The sequence below is a fragment of the Corylus avellana genome, chromosome ca3 (genome assembly GCF_901000735.1).
Source record: "Corylus avellana chromosome ca3, CavTom2PMs-1.0".
In the NCBI taxonomy this organism is placed as follows: Eukaryota; Viridiplantae; Streptophyta; class Magnoliopsida; order Fagales; family Betulaceae; genus Corylus; species Corylus avellana.
The window spans coordinates 28,324,128-28,339,422 of NC_081543.1; the positions used below are offsets into that span (position 1 = coordinate 28,324,128).

Genomic DNA, 15,295 nt, shown 5'->3' on the forward strand with positions numbered 1-15,295 from the left:
TTCTCTATCTCACAATTATCCCACCATATTGATGTGATAGACTTAACAATCCTTGTTTTTTTTTTTTTTTTAGGTTTAACAATAATTAATTAGCACTACCACATCAACATAATGAAATAAGAATGTGGTTTTTCATTTTCTTTTAGGAAGCATTACTCCACTCGTGCGGTTACATCCACCAACTGTAAGCTGCTCATAGACATCATAGTGAGTAGTTGGGATAAAAAAAACCTAAACAGGAAGACTTATTAAGCACTTAACATTCATATCAGCTAAATTAGACAACAACTAAAGTTACATGCAAACTAACTGTAAACTGCTCAGAGACATCTTAGTGAGCAGTTAAAATAAAAATACCCTAAACATGAAGACTTAAGTACTTCAACATTCATATCATGTAAATTAGATTATAACTAAATACAACGGTTAGCCATATTAGATGATTGACCAAAAAAGTGGACCTCTATGAACATATTAGCTTTTTAACCCACTGGCATCCCCAGCTTGTCCAAGCGACCAGATCCTGGGTAGGCTTTACTTGCAAAGTTAGCATGCAAATTAGAGAGCTTTTGTGCACTTGATCTTGATTCAGAATACCTCTTTGCTGAACTAGACCTCTCATATTGCGGCCTTTGTTTAGGAGCACTGAGAGATCTCGCCTTAGCCCTAGAAGATTCAGTGTAAGACATGTAGTTTGGGTGGTCCGAGTAACCACTCAAGAAGCTTCTTGATCCATCACTCTTTGTGGGAGTAAAGGGACTTCTTTTCGAACCGCCGCCTCTCGATGAAGCGGAAAATACCTGCGGGCTATTGTCGGCGGTGAAGAAAGCGCCGTCCTCAAGTTCATGGGAGAATTTCAACGGGCTTAAAGATTGGACTTCGAAAGAAGATGGACTTGGAACTGTGTGATGGGTGGTTGAATCCTTTGAAGTGGTAAAGCTATGACTGTACTGATCAGAGGCCATAACATGATGAGAAGAGTTGAAGAGGCTTTTGCGTTTAGTGAAGTGGGGTTTTCCTGAATCGATCTCAAGGATCTTATCACTTTTCTCATCATCTGTGGTGCCAGTCCTCGGTGAACACCCCCGTTGATCGGATGATCGTTCATCCCTCCGACTGTCGGACCTATTCCAACCTAAGTGCGCTTTGTCATGATCGCCAATGAGCCTTACGTTTGATTTTGAGCCATTTCTCTGCATATGTAGGGATGTCACATAAGCCCCAAGTGATGTTAAATCTAATAGCGTGTGGAATTGTGAAAGAATAACACACAAAGAAGGATCAAAAACATACCTTGAGCACTGGTGATTGATCATGTTTTATACTCTTGGATCTGATGACATGCTCAAATTTTTCAGGGGTTGCTGGACCCTGTATATGGAATGAATTGAACATGAACAACTGATTAGGATAAAGTACATTTTGTTCTCAATCCAGAACCAATATTAGAAAGCACCCGCAAACTTTTATATTGTACTAATGTAGGCAGCAGCAAGATCAAAGGAGAATGACTAAACAACACTATAAATGAATTTCAAAAAGAGGCAAAAACCTGCTGATTCTAGGAAGATTAAGAAACATAAATATTTGAAGTGCTTTATCAAGTGACCAAGTCCAAGCATAGCATAACTGTAAATAAACCTTGACACCACACTCTTTAAAGCAACACATAATTAAAAGCAACTTTTGGAAGTGAATTATGTAAATGTAAAGTTTCATGGAGCAAAAAGAAAAGGTGTCCTCAGTCCCTAAAGTGTAAAACCTTTATCAAGGAACCCCACAGAGAGGCTGTGAAAAAAACTCATAATATATTAGAGTAAAAGGTGAATGTTGCTTACAGTGTGGTGGAAGTGAGAAGACTTGCTACTACTCGTATTCGAAGACTCCGAAATTTGGGCCCGTCCAGCACGCGCTCGTGCCTGGGCTCGTAACAATGCTTGCATCCTCTGCAACCACTCTGCTGTCCTCTTCCTTTCAATGTGACCTCTAACCAGTGCCTGGAGCTTCACCAATCCTTTCAATGCCCGCAATGCTCTCCTCGCCTTTAACACATCGGGGTAAAGTTACTCAGCAAACTTATGATTATAGAGCAATCAAGCACATAATCAAAATCAAAGGGTACAAGAATCTCAAGCTATGGATTAATATAAAGCATCACTGGATTCAGATAAACTTAATTACACCATCATTGTGCCCCAGAAATGTCCATACAATAATCACCAAATAAAACAGCGTCATTGACAACCATCAAAGAGCTGTTACAATCATGTACCAGTTATGAGATACGGTATGAGGAGAGGACCACACTGTTTCATTTATTGCAGAACTTCAAATTTAAAGGCACTCTTCAAAAGTATGGCGCCATAATAGCTTTGTGGGGTGAACCATATGAACATTTAAATGTAAACAGGCGCCTAAAATGAAACCATAATTCAAATCCAAGGTCTGGAAAAAAAGTCTGACAAAAGATGGAGAGGAAAAGGACATCTCACTAGCCGCACTACAAAGGGTCATAAAGTTTATGCATGCTCTGACCATGGTGCCTATGCTTTTCCTACAATATTAAAGCACCCAACCAACCTGCTTTAGGCAGAAAAGTCATAACTAAGCCTCTTAAGGAAACAAACACCCTCAAACCAAGAAATTTTTTGGTGGTTGGGACCCATGTCACACCCACCCACAGCTGCCCTACAAGGCTAAAAATTATGTGCAAAAATCAAGGCACCAACCACCAATCATTCCTATTTACTTCATTTTATTCTAAGCCAATTTACATTTAACATTTCATTGGCTATTCTATTCGCAGTTGCAAATTGATGCATGTAAAACTTTAACTATAAGTACAAATTGAAGTATCAGAGCACTTTTTATTAGCGTAACAATTCACGACATGAACCAGCATTTATTATTAGCTTGACAAATCAGATAGAATACAGTTATGAAAATTTAAAGAGACAACAAATGGAAATAAATGACGACATGAACAACAAACATTAACTCAAAAGTTATAAGATGAGATAAGAGGGGGGGTGTGAGAGGTCACGTGTCGGTCCACACGGTTTCTGGGACAAGTGAGTTCACATGCATAAGGTAAAAAGTAAAAGCTTCATTTACAAAGTGCAGGGCTTTGTAGGTATTAAAGGTTTTGAGTAAAACGACACGAGAACAGCTCGGACGAAGCAATTTCCAGCGAAAGAGAGCGTTACGACATTTGGACGTGACATTTTACCTCAGAAGGTAACTGAACTCTGATACTAGAAACGACGTCGCATGAATCATCACTTCCATTTTTAGGAAACTCGAATCTTCCAGCGAAAAATGCGTTTTTTTTTTTCCCTCTTAAAACGAAAAAAAAAAAAAAAAAACACGAACAAAAACGACACGTTTCGTCGGAAGCAAAAACCAGGAGCTCGAAGCCCCGAACGAGGACGAAAAGACACGTGGTATCTTCTAAACCACGGCAAAGACAACTGTAAAAATCCGGAGGTGCTAATCCCGTAATTTCATCGAGATTACCGGCCAATCTTAATTGAATTATAGAGAGAATAACGGAATAGCATGGGGATGAGAGAGAGAGAGAGAGAGAGAGAGAGAGGGATTCTACCAAGCAGCCTCGAAAAGCGGACTGAATCCTCAACGCTGCCCATTCTTCACGCGCCGCAACGACGAGGCTGCCGCTACCGTACGCCGCGGCGGGGTGTCCGGCGCACCTCCCGCTGCTGGTCAGCCTAACCACCGCGGCAGCAGCCTGGGCAGCCGCATGCGCAGCCTCCGCGACCGCCGCCGTAGCCACGGCCACCGCCATCGCGTGCTTGGTTGGATCCCCCGCCACGCCCTCCTCGTGCCCGTACGAGGTTGTCGCCCTCGCCGCCATCGTCGTAGTCGTTTCGTGGGTGTGTTTGACGGCGTGGTGATCTTTCTCTCTGTACGACTTCACGAAGCTCCATCTCCGTTTCTCTTTGGGAGGCTTCGCCGGAGCTGCGGAGGCTGGAACCCGCGCGTCGGGCTTTTTCAGGCCGAGTAGGCCCCGGAACCACTGTGATGCTCTGCCCATTTGGTCAGTGAGAGTGAAGAAGAAGAAGAGCAAGTGGGTTTGGAAGCTCCATTTGCAGCGCAGAGAGGAAGCACAAGATTGACTACTTGTGTGAGAGAGCAAATTGCTGTTGTTGTCGTTGATGTTTATATAAATAAATAAATACAGAGGAGGTAGACGGTCCAAATTGCCAAGGTAAAAAAAAAAAAAAAACTAAGTAAAAAGTAATTTGGATTGCGCGTGCCGATCACGCGGGGTAAACTTTTGGAACAGGAAGTGGCACCGTGAGGCGAATATGATTCAATGTGTAATGTAGCTTTGTGTAATTTACTTTTATGTCCACCATTAATGTTGTCAAATCTAAAAATGTCACGGTTGTACCTTATTTTCAAAATTAATTAATTATGTCATTAGTAAAAATCAAATATCCTTCGAATGTAATTGAGTGTCATGATTGTTTTTGTATTTTATAGCGTTTATGATCCAACATTATTTGATTGTTTTTATAGCGTTTATGATCCAACATTGTTTGATTGTTTTTTAAAATGTTACGCATGCATATATATATATATATATATATATTTGGAGATGTTTGCGCAAGAGAATTAAGAGAGATTCAAATTAGTAACTTTCATTTTATTAGACGTATTTTCAAATGATTGAACTATTATTTAGAGACTATGCCAATATATTTATTATCATTTCAAATCAAACAGGAAGGATTGTCCTTAAAGAGTACCTCAATCAATTATAGATCACGCTTAATGAAGCAAATGTTACTAGTTCGAATTCTCCATTTTCTTTCCCTTCACTAGTTCTATAACCGTGGTAGTTCTTTTTTCTTTTTATTTTTTTGACCTTGGTAGTTGTTCTCAATCACAACATAAATTTGGATTCCTACCATTCTATTGAGGCATTTTTGTCTAAATAAGAGGAAGAGGGAGCATAAAACTATAAGAGTGTTGTGAGAGCTAATCGCTAACCGTTAATGGCATTAACAATTAACGGCTTTTGAAGGTAGTTAGAAAAAACCGCTAACTGTGTAAGTAGACATGGTTAGCAATTTTATTTTTATTTTTAAAAAAAACGGCCAATATATATTATATATTATATTTAAATATATAAAAATATATGGATTTAAATATATATAAAAATCTAGAAGCGATGTCGTGTGTAGTAGGGTATAATCGTATTACCATAAAAATGACATCATTTTGATTTTTTTTTTTTTTTTTTTTTGAATTTCTTTTAAAAAGCGGTTAGCAGTTATTATGGTTATTAACCACTAACCGTCAATTAAGTTGGGTAACCGCTTAGGCGATTAGTAAATTTTACTAAGTGAATATTCAACCCTACGACTCTCACAGCTTTTTGTAAATAATAATAATAATAATAATAATAATAATAATAGGCAACCTTATGAATTGAAAGTCATTCTTCATTTTAAATATTCGTGGTTTGCTAGCTAAATTTCTCGCTTGATTAAGATTCAAGGTTCTCAATGGTGGTTTAATTATCGCGCTCCTAACCTGGCCAAAAGGATTGCAATTTTTTTTTTTGTTGAAAGCATTCCCCATTTTCTATTTTGAAAGGATCCCCTTAGGCCTTAGCCTATGTAGTTGCTTTATTTGTTTTTGGATATGTTTTCCCTTTGTTGTCTATCTTTATCTCATCTATTAAGAAAAAACAATGAACACTTGTTAAAGTTTAAGTTTAAAGTTCGAAGTCTTACTTCTACAATAATCCTTTTAGAACCATGCTACAATAGTTGGGTTATCTATTTAAGATTAGTTTAAACAAAATCTGAACACCTTCATCACAAAGAGAAAAAAAAAATGGATAAAGACACGTGTAAATACCTTTTATTTGATGTTGTTTTAAATATTAAAAGTAAATAATGCTATAAGTCCTCTTAAAGTTATTCAACGTGATTTTAATAAGCACATCATTTTTAGGAGAGCCCTGTAAGGACTTATAACATTATTCAGTAAAAAGATATAGGATATCTAGATTAATGTAATACTAAATAAAGGACAATTGTTCCTAATATTAATATTTTTCTCAAAACAACTTGTAGGGTTTTTTTTATAGGAAAAACTTCACTTTAAACTCTTGAACTACCATGCATTTTGAGAAGACCTCCAAATTTCAAAAACTCCATATTTCACTCCTGAACTTTCAATTCGATGCAATGTACCCCCTCCATCAGTTTTTCAATGTTAAAAGTGATAAAATGACCATTATACCCTTGATTTTTTTTTTCTAAATTTTCAAATCCACCCTTAATTTCAAATTAAAAAATAAATTTATTATAAAAATAAAAATAAAGTGACAGGGTCACCCACGGTTTGGTGACCATTTTTTTTCATTAAAAAAAAAATCGAAGGGTAATTTAGTCTTTTTAAGGGTTTTTGTTAGAGTTTAATGGAAAAAAATTGACGGATGGGGTAAATTTCATAAAACTGAAAGTTCAAATGATGAAATTGAGAGTTTTTAAAATTTGAAAGGTCTTCTTAAAACGCACGGAAGTTCAAAGGTTCTTTAAATTTTTTTTATTTTTTTTGTTTGAAATAACAACTTGTAGGGTTTGATCAATCTTGACTTGTGCATATCATATGATCAAAATATTGTGACCACATATGAGAAAAAGACGATGTCAATTGACTACCTAATCATCTCCAAATAAAAAATTGGAGGTGGTTGAATTACTTTTTTTGGGCTATAAAAGTGATTAGACTACTCTTAATAGTTAATATGACCTTTGGGATTAAATTACGAACAATCAACAAGCCACCCTCTTTCTCTTTTGTACTCTTGTGTTGGGGTGAATCATTTAAAACAAATGGTTTATAATAAACGTATTGTCCCCCTAGATACTCTAAGTGATCTCAATTATGTTAAGAGTATTTATTTTGGTGTAATAATCAAAATTAATCCAATCAAAGATTAAATTTCATTAGAAAAGAATTCCACGTTGGGGAATAGTACAAGTCTACATGAGTCAATAATACAATGGCATGTGAGAATTAAAGTGGCATGCATCTTATACACATGTTTTGTGAAAACGAGTCAACTCCATGTGCAAACTTTCAAAGCATTCACCCAATAAAAATGACTTTACGATCGGATCCTCTATACTTATAGAATTATCATCATCGTACTCTTTTAACTTAAAAATTTACCAACAGCAATTCCCTTCCCTTGATCACAGTGCTACATTAACTTTCTTGTGAATATATATATATCAAAATTGGTGTTATTTTTTGACGTGTCACTTTGACACTTTATCAAATGACGAGGTCAAGGAGAAAGTGGTATGCTGCTTACACTTTATCTTCAAACATATTTGTGTATTAACTTATTTATGATTAACACTTATATAACAATAATCGTGTGTAATGTAACACACAGGAAATGATGGAGCAGCTAATTGAAACTGACTCTACAGAATTGATGGATGGACCCTAGGGGACGGTATGGTATGCACTGGACGACGCGTACACCCAAGCGCAGGGCAATAAGCTTGAATATGCTAGTCGTGTTCGAGGGGTTGGTAAAAATATTCTACCTATGCACGGCAACATTCATTCCTATTATATACCGTCCCAAGCACGGTCACTGAACCTTTAAGCTCGACGATCTCGCAAATGATTGAAAAAGTACTTGAAGCTAAAAGAAAGCAGCACAAGGCACAATCGGTTGTACAGAAGGAGCAGATGGATGCGATATTAGCTCAGCAAAGAGAGCAGATTACTACAGAGGTTACCGCGTAGGTTACTGCGTAGATGGCTGCGCAATTGGTGACGTATGAGGCCCGATTTCGTGTGCTTGAGGGTTCGAGACATGTCAAATTCGAGCTTGAGGTGACTAATGTTAGGGCTCCACATGACTCAAAGTCCCCAGCCAGTGTTATTGTGAAATTCTCAGTAGAGAGCCGATCAGTTAACACTATATTATCTTTGTTTCTCTTTTAATAACACAATAATCTGCTGAAATGATTATCATTTTAACGGTAAGTAATTTTGTTTGATAATCACACTTTGTGCGTATTTTTCTGGCACACATGCATGTGTATAATACATTTGCAATGTAATATGTGTAGATGACGTAAGAGTAGAAGCTGAGGACGGTGATCACAATGAAAACCAATAATCGACTTTGGCTGGACAAAAGTCTCGTTTATCAAGACATGTACCCCTAGTTCAGAATCCCCGTACGTCTATATTTTATTGCATATTTAATCTTACCATATTTGTTGAAGCTGGTTAAGTTGGCTGCCTCATTTTGTTTTTATCCCTATATATATATGTTATACTCATTTTAACCTTTTGTATGGATTATCATATGAGCTTTGTTGTTCTTTGTTGGTTTGGTGGTGCCTACTGGTTAGAGCTTTGCATATTTAATCTTAGGAATAATTACCTTTTGCCCCCATCAACTACAACGCATTGTCACTTTCCCCCCTAAACTGCTAACTGTACCACCCGACACTATCAAACTACCATTTTGTACCCAAAAGCTCCATTTTGTTAGTCAAAATGGTTAAAAAAACTTGAAATGACTCAAATACCCTCACCTTATATACAAAAATTACCATTTTGGGTTGGCTGCCTCATTTTGTTTTAATTCAATCCATTGAATTAACATATATATATATATATGTATGTGTGTGTGTGATTTGTTATATGTTAAAGTTGTTTATGCGACATTTATAGATTTGTTAAACCTGAATATTGTTCAGTATGATGACCTTCATATACTTTGGCGTTGCTCATTGCTTAGAACTTGATAAGATTCTATCATGTTTGCTGATTGATTATTTATTTTATCATTTGCAGTTAATGTGGAGAAGTCGAGTGGTCATGATGGTGTTGACTCGGATTTGGTTGGGTTTTTTGAGTCATGTATTCGCGAACAACTTAAGTTGTATATTTTTTTATATTTTGTTGATGTATATATAATTGGATATATTTGTTTATTAACAATATTGATGTATAGAGACAGTTTTAATTAGTTGATGGATTATTTGTGATAGTTGACAGTTTTTGTGTAGATTAATCTATAGATATAATTAGTAGATATAATATTATTTGTGATAGTTAATGGATAATTGATAGTTATCTTAATAGATTGTTAGTGCAGTCTACATGTGTAAGTTGTATGTCATGTGCGGTGGCTTCTAATTCGAGTATAACGCCCCAAGAATTTTTTTTTTCTACCAAAATTGGTGACGAGTTAAGTCTGAACCACCCCCCAAGTGTCTAGGGGTGGCCGAAGCCACCCCAAAAGCTAAACTAGGGTGTGGACGGCGACCCCTTTTTATTTTTTGATTTTTTTATTAATCTTTTCATATTCTGATTTTTATTTTAAAATTAAATGATAAAAAATTGCAAAATGCCATGTGCCCCTTGTCACCTTGTGGGAAATTTATTGCATTGTATCATTTCCCGTTTGGTAACGTGTTGATTTCTGACACGTCTCCCGTCTCTAAAGGGTGACATGTCAAAATCAACACATTACTAAAAAATTTAGTAACATGTCGATTTCTGACACGTCACCAAAAAATGACGTGTCAGAAATTGACACATTACTAAATCCCCATTAGTAACTTCTAATCTGTTAACCCGCCACACACATGACTAACAGGCCATTACCAAAAGTGACAATTTTTGTAGTGAGTGTAAAAGAGTAATATTGTCTTAATATTAAAGTTGAAGGATAAAATTTACAATATTACTCATCATTTTACACTAAATGAATATTATCTATTTCCAATGAAATGAAGAAGATCTTAAGATCCCAAATTTGGAGAAATTTCTGGTTTAAGAAGCCAAAATGCTAAAATGATTTTTTTGTTTTTTTACTCTCCAATGGGCTCCCTATTTTACTGAAACATTTGGAGAGCATTAACATTACTCCCCACTAATATGGGGACTGGGATCCCCTGGTCTAAATGGACCGAAGAGGAGTAGGTTCTTGTTATTATAAGGGCAAAATTGTCCAAAAATTCATTTGATGACAATTCTTCCGTTACAATAACAAGGACCGGATACTCTCATTGAGCACTCTTCACTCTCCAAATGTTTTATAAAAAACAAATTAAATGTTCGGTATTGTCTCTCCTCGCATTTTTTTTCATGGCTCTTTTTCTTTATCTCACATATTCTTTCTATTACAGTATATTGTGGAATACAATTTAATTTTTGATTTTTTTTTTCTTGACATCTACACAAGGGGTGGAAAATATAATTTGACATTTAATTATAATAAAATCAAATCAAATTTGAATGCAGTCTTACACTCTCCAGACCCACAAATTTTATGTGTAATATATTGATATTGGAGAAGTTTTTTTTTTTTAAAAAAAAAAAATTATTTAAATGAAATAGTGAAAAATTATTTAAATAAAATAGTGAAAAAAAAATTGTAGTTAACATACAAAATAAATTTAAATATCTCACTTGCTAACAATTCAATCTCCTTCACACAAAAAAACGTGTTGCCCAGAACAATCAAGTCCTTCAACGTTTTTTTCTCTACAAAACTACCTTAGTTGCTAGCCATACGAACCCTAAAGGGTAAGGACAGAATCCTTATTCTAAACATTTGAGACAAAAAAATGTGTCAAGAATAGATTTGTTGGCCAGCGTCGTTCACACGAGGGGATTATTTGAAATGACCTTATTACCCCCACTGTATTTTCCTAAGCGAATTTTGGTCCCACCCCTTATTACCCCTACTGTATCGTAGAACAATAAGCTGTGGGCCACCACTTTAATTGATCAGATCTCGCGTTAAGAGTACAAATCTTGGCGATAATGATAGCTCGCGATCCAACCAAACCAATGGCTAAAATCGTACGGCACAGGGGGTCTTTCCAGACTCCCGAGAGATTAGGGGACCCACTGTTAACTATTTTCCATTGGAAATTGGGATTTTTGTTTTTTTTTTTCTTTTTCTTGTGGACCTAAGCTCTCATTCTTTTATAATTATTATTTTTTTAAAAAAATTATATTTTGATAACGTGCAACAATTTTAAACATATTTCTAAACAGTCCCTTAAGTCCATGACCCTGTTTATTTGGTTTTTTTTTTGTTTTTTTTTAATATTGTTTAAGTTCTTAATCTTTCTCCTTCCCTAATTAAAAAATTCTTTCTCAGTGTTTGAAATACGTGGAAATACTATATATCTCAATTTTTTTTAAAAAAAAATTGATTATTAAATGATGTGTCCCCATTCTATAAGTTGGTGTCACACTTCTCAATATAATAAATCTCATGAAATATTAACACATTATTTAAGAAGAAAATTTAAAATGTATAGCATTCATCTTCAAAAATTTTACACATTTTATTATACTGTTCTTATAAATTGATGTGATAGTACACATGATGGTGATGCTATCACGTTAGTTATTAAAAATTAAAATTACCACATTTCCCCCTCATCATCAGTTGCAATGCCATTATCCATCATACTGCTAGGGCTGTCAATATAACTGGGTCAATTGACCCGTTTATGACCTGACTCGTCACTTTCATTAAAAAAAAAATTACTTTTTAAGCCGAACGGATTAAGTGGGTTGTGTCGGATTACTCGTTAAATTGTTGTGTTGTGTTCAAATTTGATAAAGCCAACCCGTTAACTAAACAGATCATATTTAAGTTTATTCTAAATGAATCATTAGTCATTATAAGTTAAAAACGAGTCGACCCGTTTAGCTACCTCTAACTACCGCTTTGACCCAAAGAACCCACAAACAAAGTCTAATGTTCACTCGTGACGTGAGTTGTTTGAGTTTGAGGCTCATTAGTTGAGATTTTCACGGGCGTCAAATAAAAAACCCAGCACTGAAAAAGATTGGAAGCATCGTACGTATCTTGAGATTCGCAGCCTAATTTCTCTGATCCTAACTTAAACTCCTATTGCCTGTCATGAAGTGTCACCTCCCTGTGACAAATCTTTGGTGATGTGTGAAGGGATATGTATCAGAGATATAGATTTTATTTATGTACGATTTATTTTTTAGATCATTACCTACATCGAAAAAGGAAATAATTAAAAATTAAAATTTTTTTAAAAAAGGGATTTGGGTGTATTAGTGGTAAAGTTATTGGGATTACTCCGTTAATATAATAGGATAAAAATATGATGTATAATATATATTTTTTAAATAATAATAATAATCAACAAAACCAACAAAATACCTGCACCATCTTTTATTTATTTATTGAAAAAATTATATTTTATCCGCTTAAAGTTTATGATTATTTTCAATTTAATCTTCAATATTTTAATTTTTGTAATACATCTCTCAAACTTTTAAATTTTGTAATTTGACCAATTTTATTTTAAAATTTTCATATTACCCCTAAATTTTTATTTTTATTTTTTATAAAAAAAAAATAAAAATTAGGGGTGCAAAAAAAGAAATGCTAGGTATTCTTCTTGTGTTTTCTTAGTGTCATTCCAACTGTGATGTGATTTTTAAAATCACCAATAGATTAAAAGCAAATAATGATAATCACAAATTCAACGATAATTTTAACAGTTACATCACAATTGAGAGGATACTAAAACAACACATAGCATTTCCAGTACAAAAATGGCCATAGCCACCCCGAATTTTTTTAATAATTTTTTTTATTAAAAATAAAAAAATAAAAAATTAGGAGAATATAGGAATTTTGGATTAAAATTAGTTGAATCGTAAAAATTTAAAAGTTTAGAGGGTGCATTGCAAGAATTAAAACATTAAATGTCGAATTGAAAATAGTCTAAAACTTTAGAAGGTAAAGTACACTTTTTATTTATTTATTATTTGCATTATTTTCACGAGATTGCGGTCTAAAAAAGGTGTGCAAGTCGTAAAATGTTAGGCCTTGTTTGGTAAAAGGGTTAGAGTTGGCCTAAACACTATTCATCATCATTTAAAAAAATATATATATATAAATCAAAACATTTTCACATTTTCACTTTTTATATCACATCATTCAATTTTTATTATTATTCAAATAAAAAAATTACTATAAAACAAAACTTTTTTACTTTTTTCATACCACTTTTTTACTTTTTTATATAAAACATTATTACTTTTTTTTTACATCAATCTACATCAACTACAGTGTTTAGATTAACTCATTTACCAAACACCACCTTAATGACATGGACATGGTCAAAAATTGACAATAGGAGATGTCGGTGCTCTGGACTCGAAATAGCAGAGGTCAGAGACAGAACAAAAACGTAACATCATGTCTTTTTCTGAAAAAGCCATTCTACAGAATCTACCAAAATACGTACAGAAGGAGAACCCTGACACAAGAAAGATATACAAAAAAAAAAAAGCTTAAATAATTTTTATGTGAAAATTTCAATATATAAATATTAACTATTAAAATAAAAAGAAAGAAAGATATGTAATAAAAAAAAGTACATAAAATATTTAAGGTGGTTGAATATATTTGCATATAAAGTTATAAACTATATAGATGCACAATATAAAGAGGGTTTTCGCTCGATTTCTTTAAAAACAAATTAGGCGACTAAGGCCTCCTAATGGAATAAGACAGCATAAATTATAATTAAGTTTTGTGAGGAAAAAAAAAAAAAAAAATCTTTTAAGGCTCAAATTATGATAAAGTGGTTAGTTAATAGTCTTTAATTAAAGCTCAATTATAGTAAAAAAATTACAAAAAAATCAAATTCCAAGATATTTGATACTTTAGAGGGTAAAATTTACTTAACCTTTTCAAACTATCATCCCAATGACAATCGACCTCCCAAACTACTAAAACAATGACAATATACCCTCCAATACTAGCAAAATAACGAAATTACCCCTATAAAAATTTCAATAAGACAAAAATATCCTCAAAATTTGAAAAAAAAATATAGTATTTTTGTTTTTATTTTAATAAGGGTAATTTTGTCATTTTGTTAAAATTGGGGGTACATTGTCATTGTTTTGATAGTTTATGAGGTAAATTGTCACAATTGATAGTTTGGGGACTAGATTATAATTGGGGTGGTAGTTTGAAGGGGTTAAGTGAACTTTACCAAAAAAAAAAAAAAAAAAAACCAAAGAAAAATAATATTTATAATAAGAGTTATGATAATTTTATGTAGCTCAACACAAAACATATTGAAACTCAATGTCTTGCACCAGAAATTAATTCTACATATTTGGAAAATTAATTCTGCATATATTGAAACTAAATGTCTTTCATTAAATTTGTCAGGATGTAAAATTTTGCTGATACAACAAGGCTACAAAGAAGTAATAGTGGCCCGTGGGGTTTATGATTAGGTGGGGGATTGGTTCTTTGGGTCCCAACCATATGGTTGGGTGCATATAGGGGTTTGGTGAAGAGTCGAGTCAGGGGTCAACGGAACCCATAATCAATGAGCTACAGTTTCCATGGTGTGGACGTTGGACAACCAGGTCAATATTCTCTGCTATACCTATTTCCGGGTCAATGACGTTTAATTAAATGTGCCACGTGGTGGTGGACATATAAATTTTTAGGTTTGGAGACTAAATTTTAAAAGAATATGTTTTGGGAGTAAAAACATTTACATTAGAGGGTTAAATATGAGAAAATTTTAAAATTTTAAGAAAAATTTAATACTTTGGGAGGCTAGTCCCCCCTTCGCGGCCCGCCCATACATCTAGTTCCGCTCTTGGCCGTGCTAGTCTTTTGGAAAGAAACACGGGTCTAAAATCTTCATGAATACTAAGAACTTGTTTGGCAAACCATTTTCTCCTTTTTTTTTATTGTTTACGTTATTGTTTTTTTCAAAAAAAATTAACATACAAAATTTATACTTTTTATATCGCATTTTTTATTTTTTTTATTATTATTTTAAAAAAAATATGAAATATAACTTTTTCACTTTCAACAAAAAAAAAATTCAATATTTTATGCCACATCAGCTACAATATTTAAGGCAAAAAGTTTGCAAAATGGACTGGACACTGGATAGGCATAATTCCTTAAGTCCATGGGTTGAATAGACAAGACCTAAAAAGATATCAAAGGTAGATACGACTAGTCTCTGCCACGTGGATAGGCATAATTCCTAAAACTAGCCCTTATTGGGGGCGGATGTGGGGCCAGAAGAGGATTGGAATCTACTTGTTGGAGGCGGTGCTTAGCCCTAGGAATACATAAGAAAAATGGCTTCCATATTGAAAATGATGGACAAAACCCTTGTGGCCGGAAAAAGAAAAGTAAAGAGATAAAAAGGATCCGAATGCC

General features: G+C 34.0%; 1 protein-coding gene across 1 annotated transcript; it reads right to left on the minus strand.

Annotated features, from left to right (window-relative positions):
* Nucleotides 1-232: 232 nt before the first annotated feature.
* LOC132176663 (protein IQ-DOMAIN 22) lies at nt 233-4,172 on the minus strand. Its single transcript, XM_059588932.1, has 4 exons — nt 3,605-4,172; nt 1,839-2,042; nt 1,294-1,371; nt 233-1,193 (listed from the first exon to the last, which is right to left on the minus strand). Exons 1-4 carry the CDS (start codon nt 4,052-4,054, stop codon nt 483-485), a joined length of 1,443 nt encoding a protein of 480 aa, XP_059444915.1. The 5' UTR covers nt 4,055-4,172; the 3' UTR covers nt 233-482.
* Nucleotides 4,173-15,295: the final 11,123 nt, after the last annotated feature.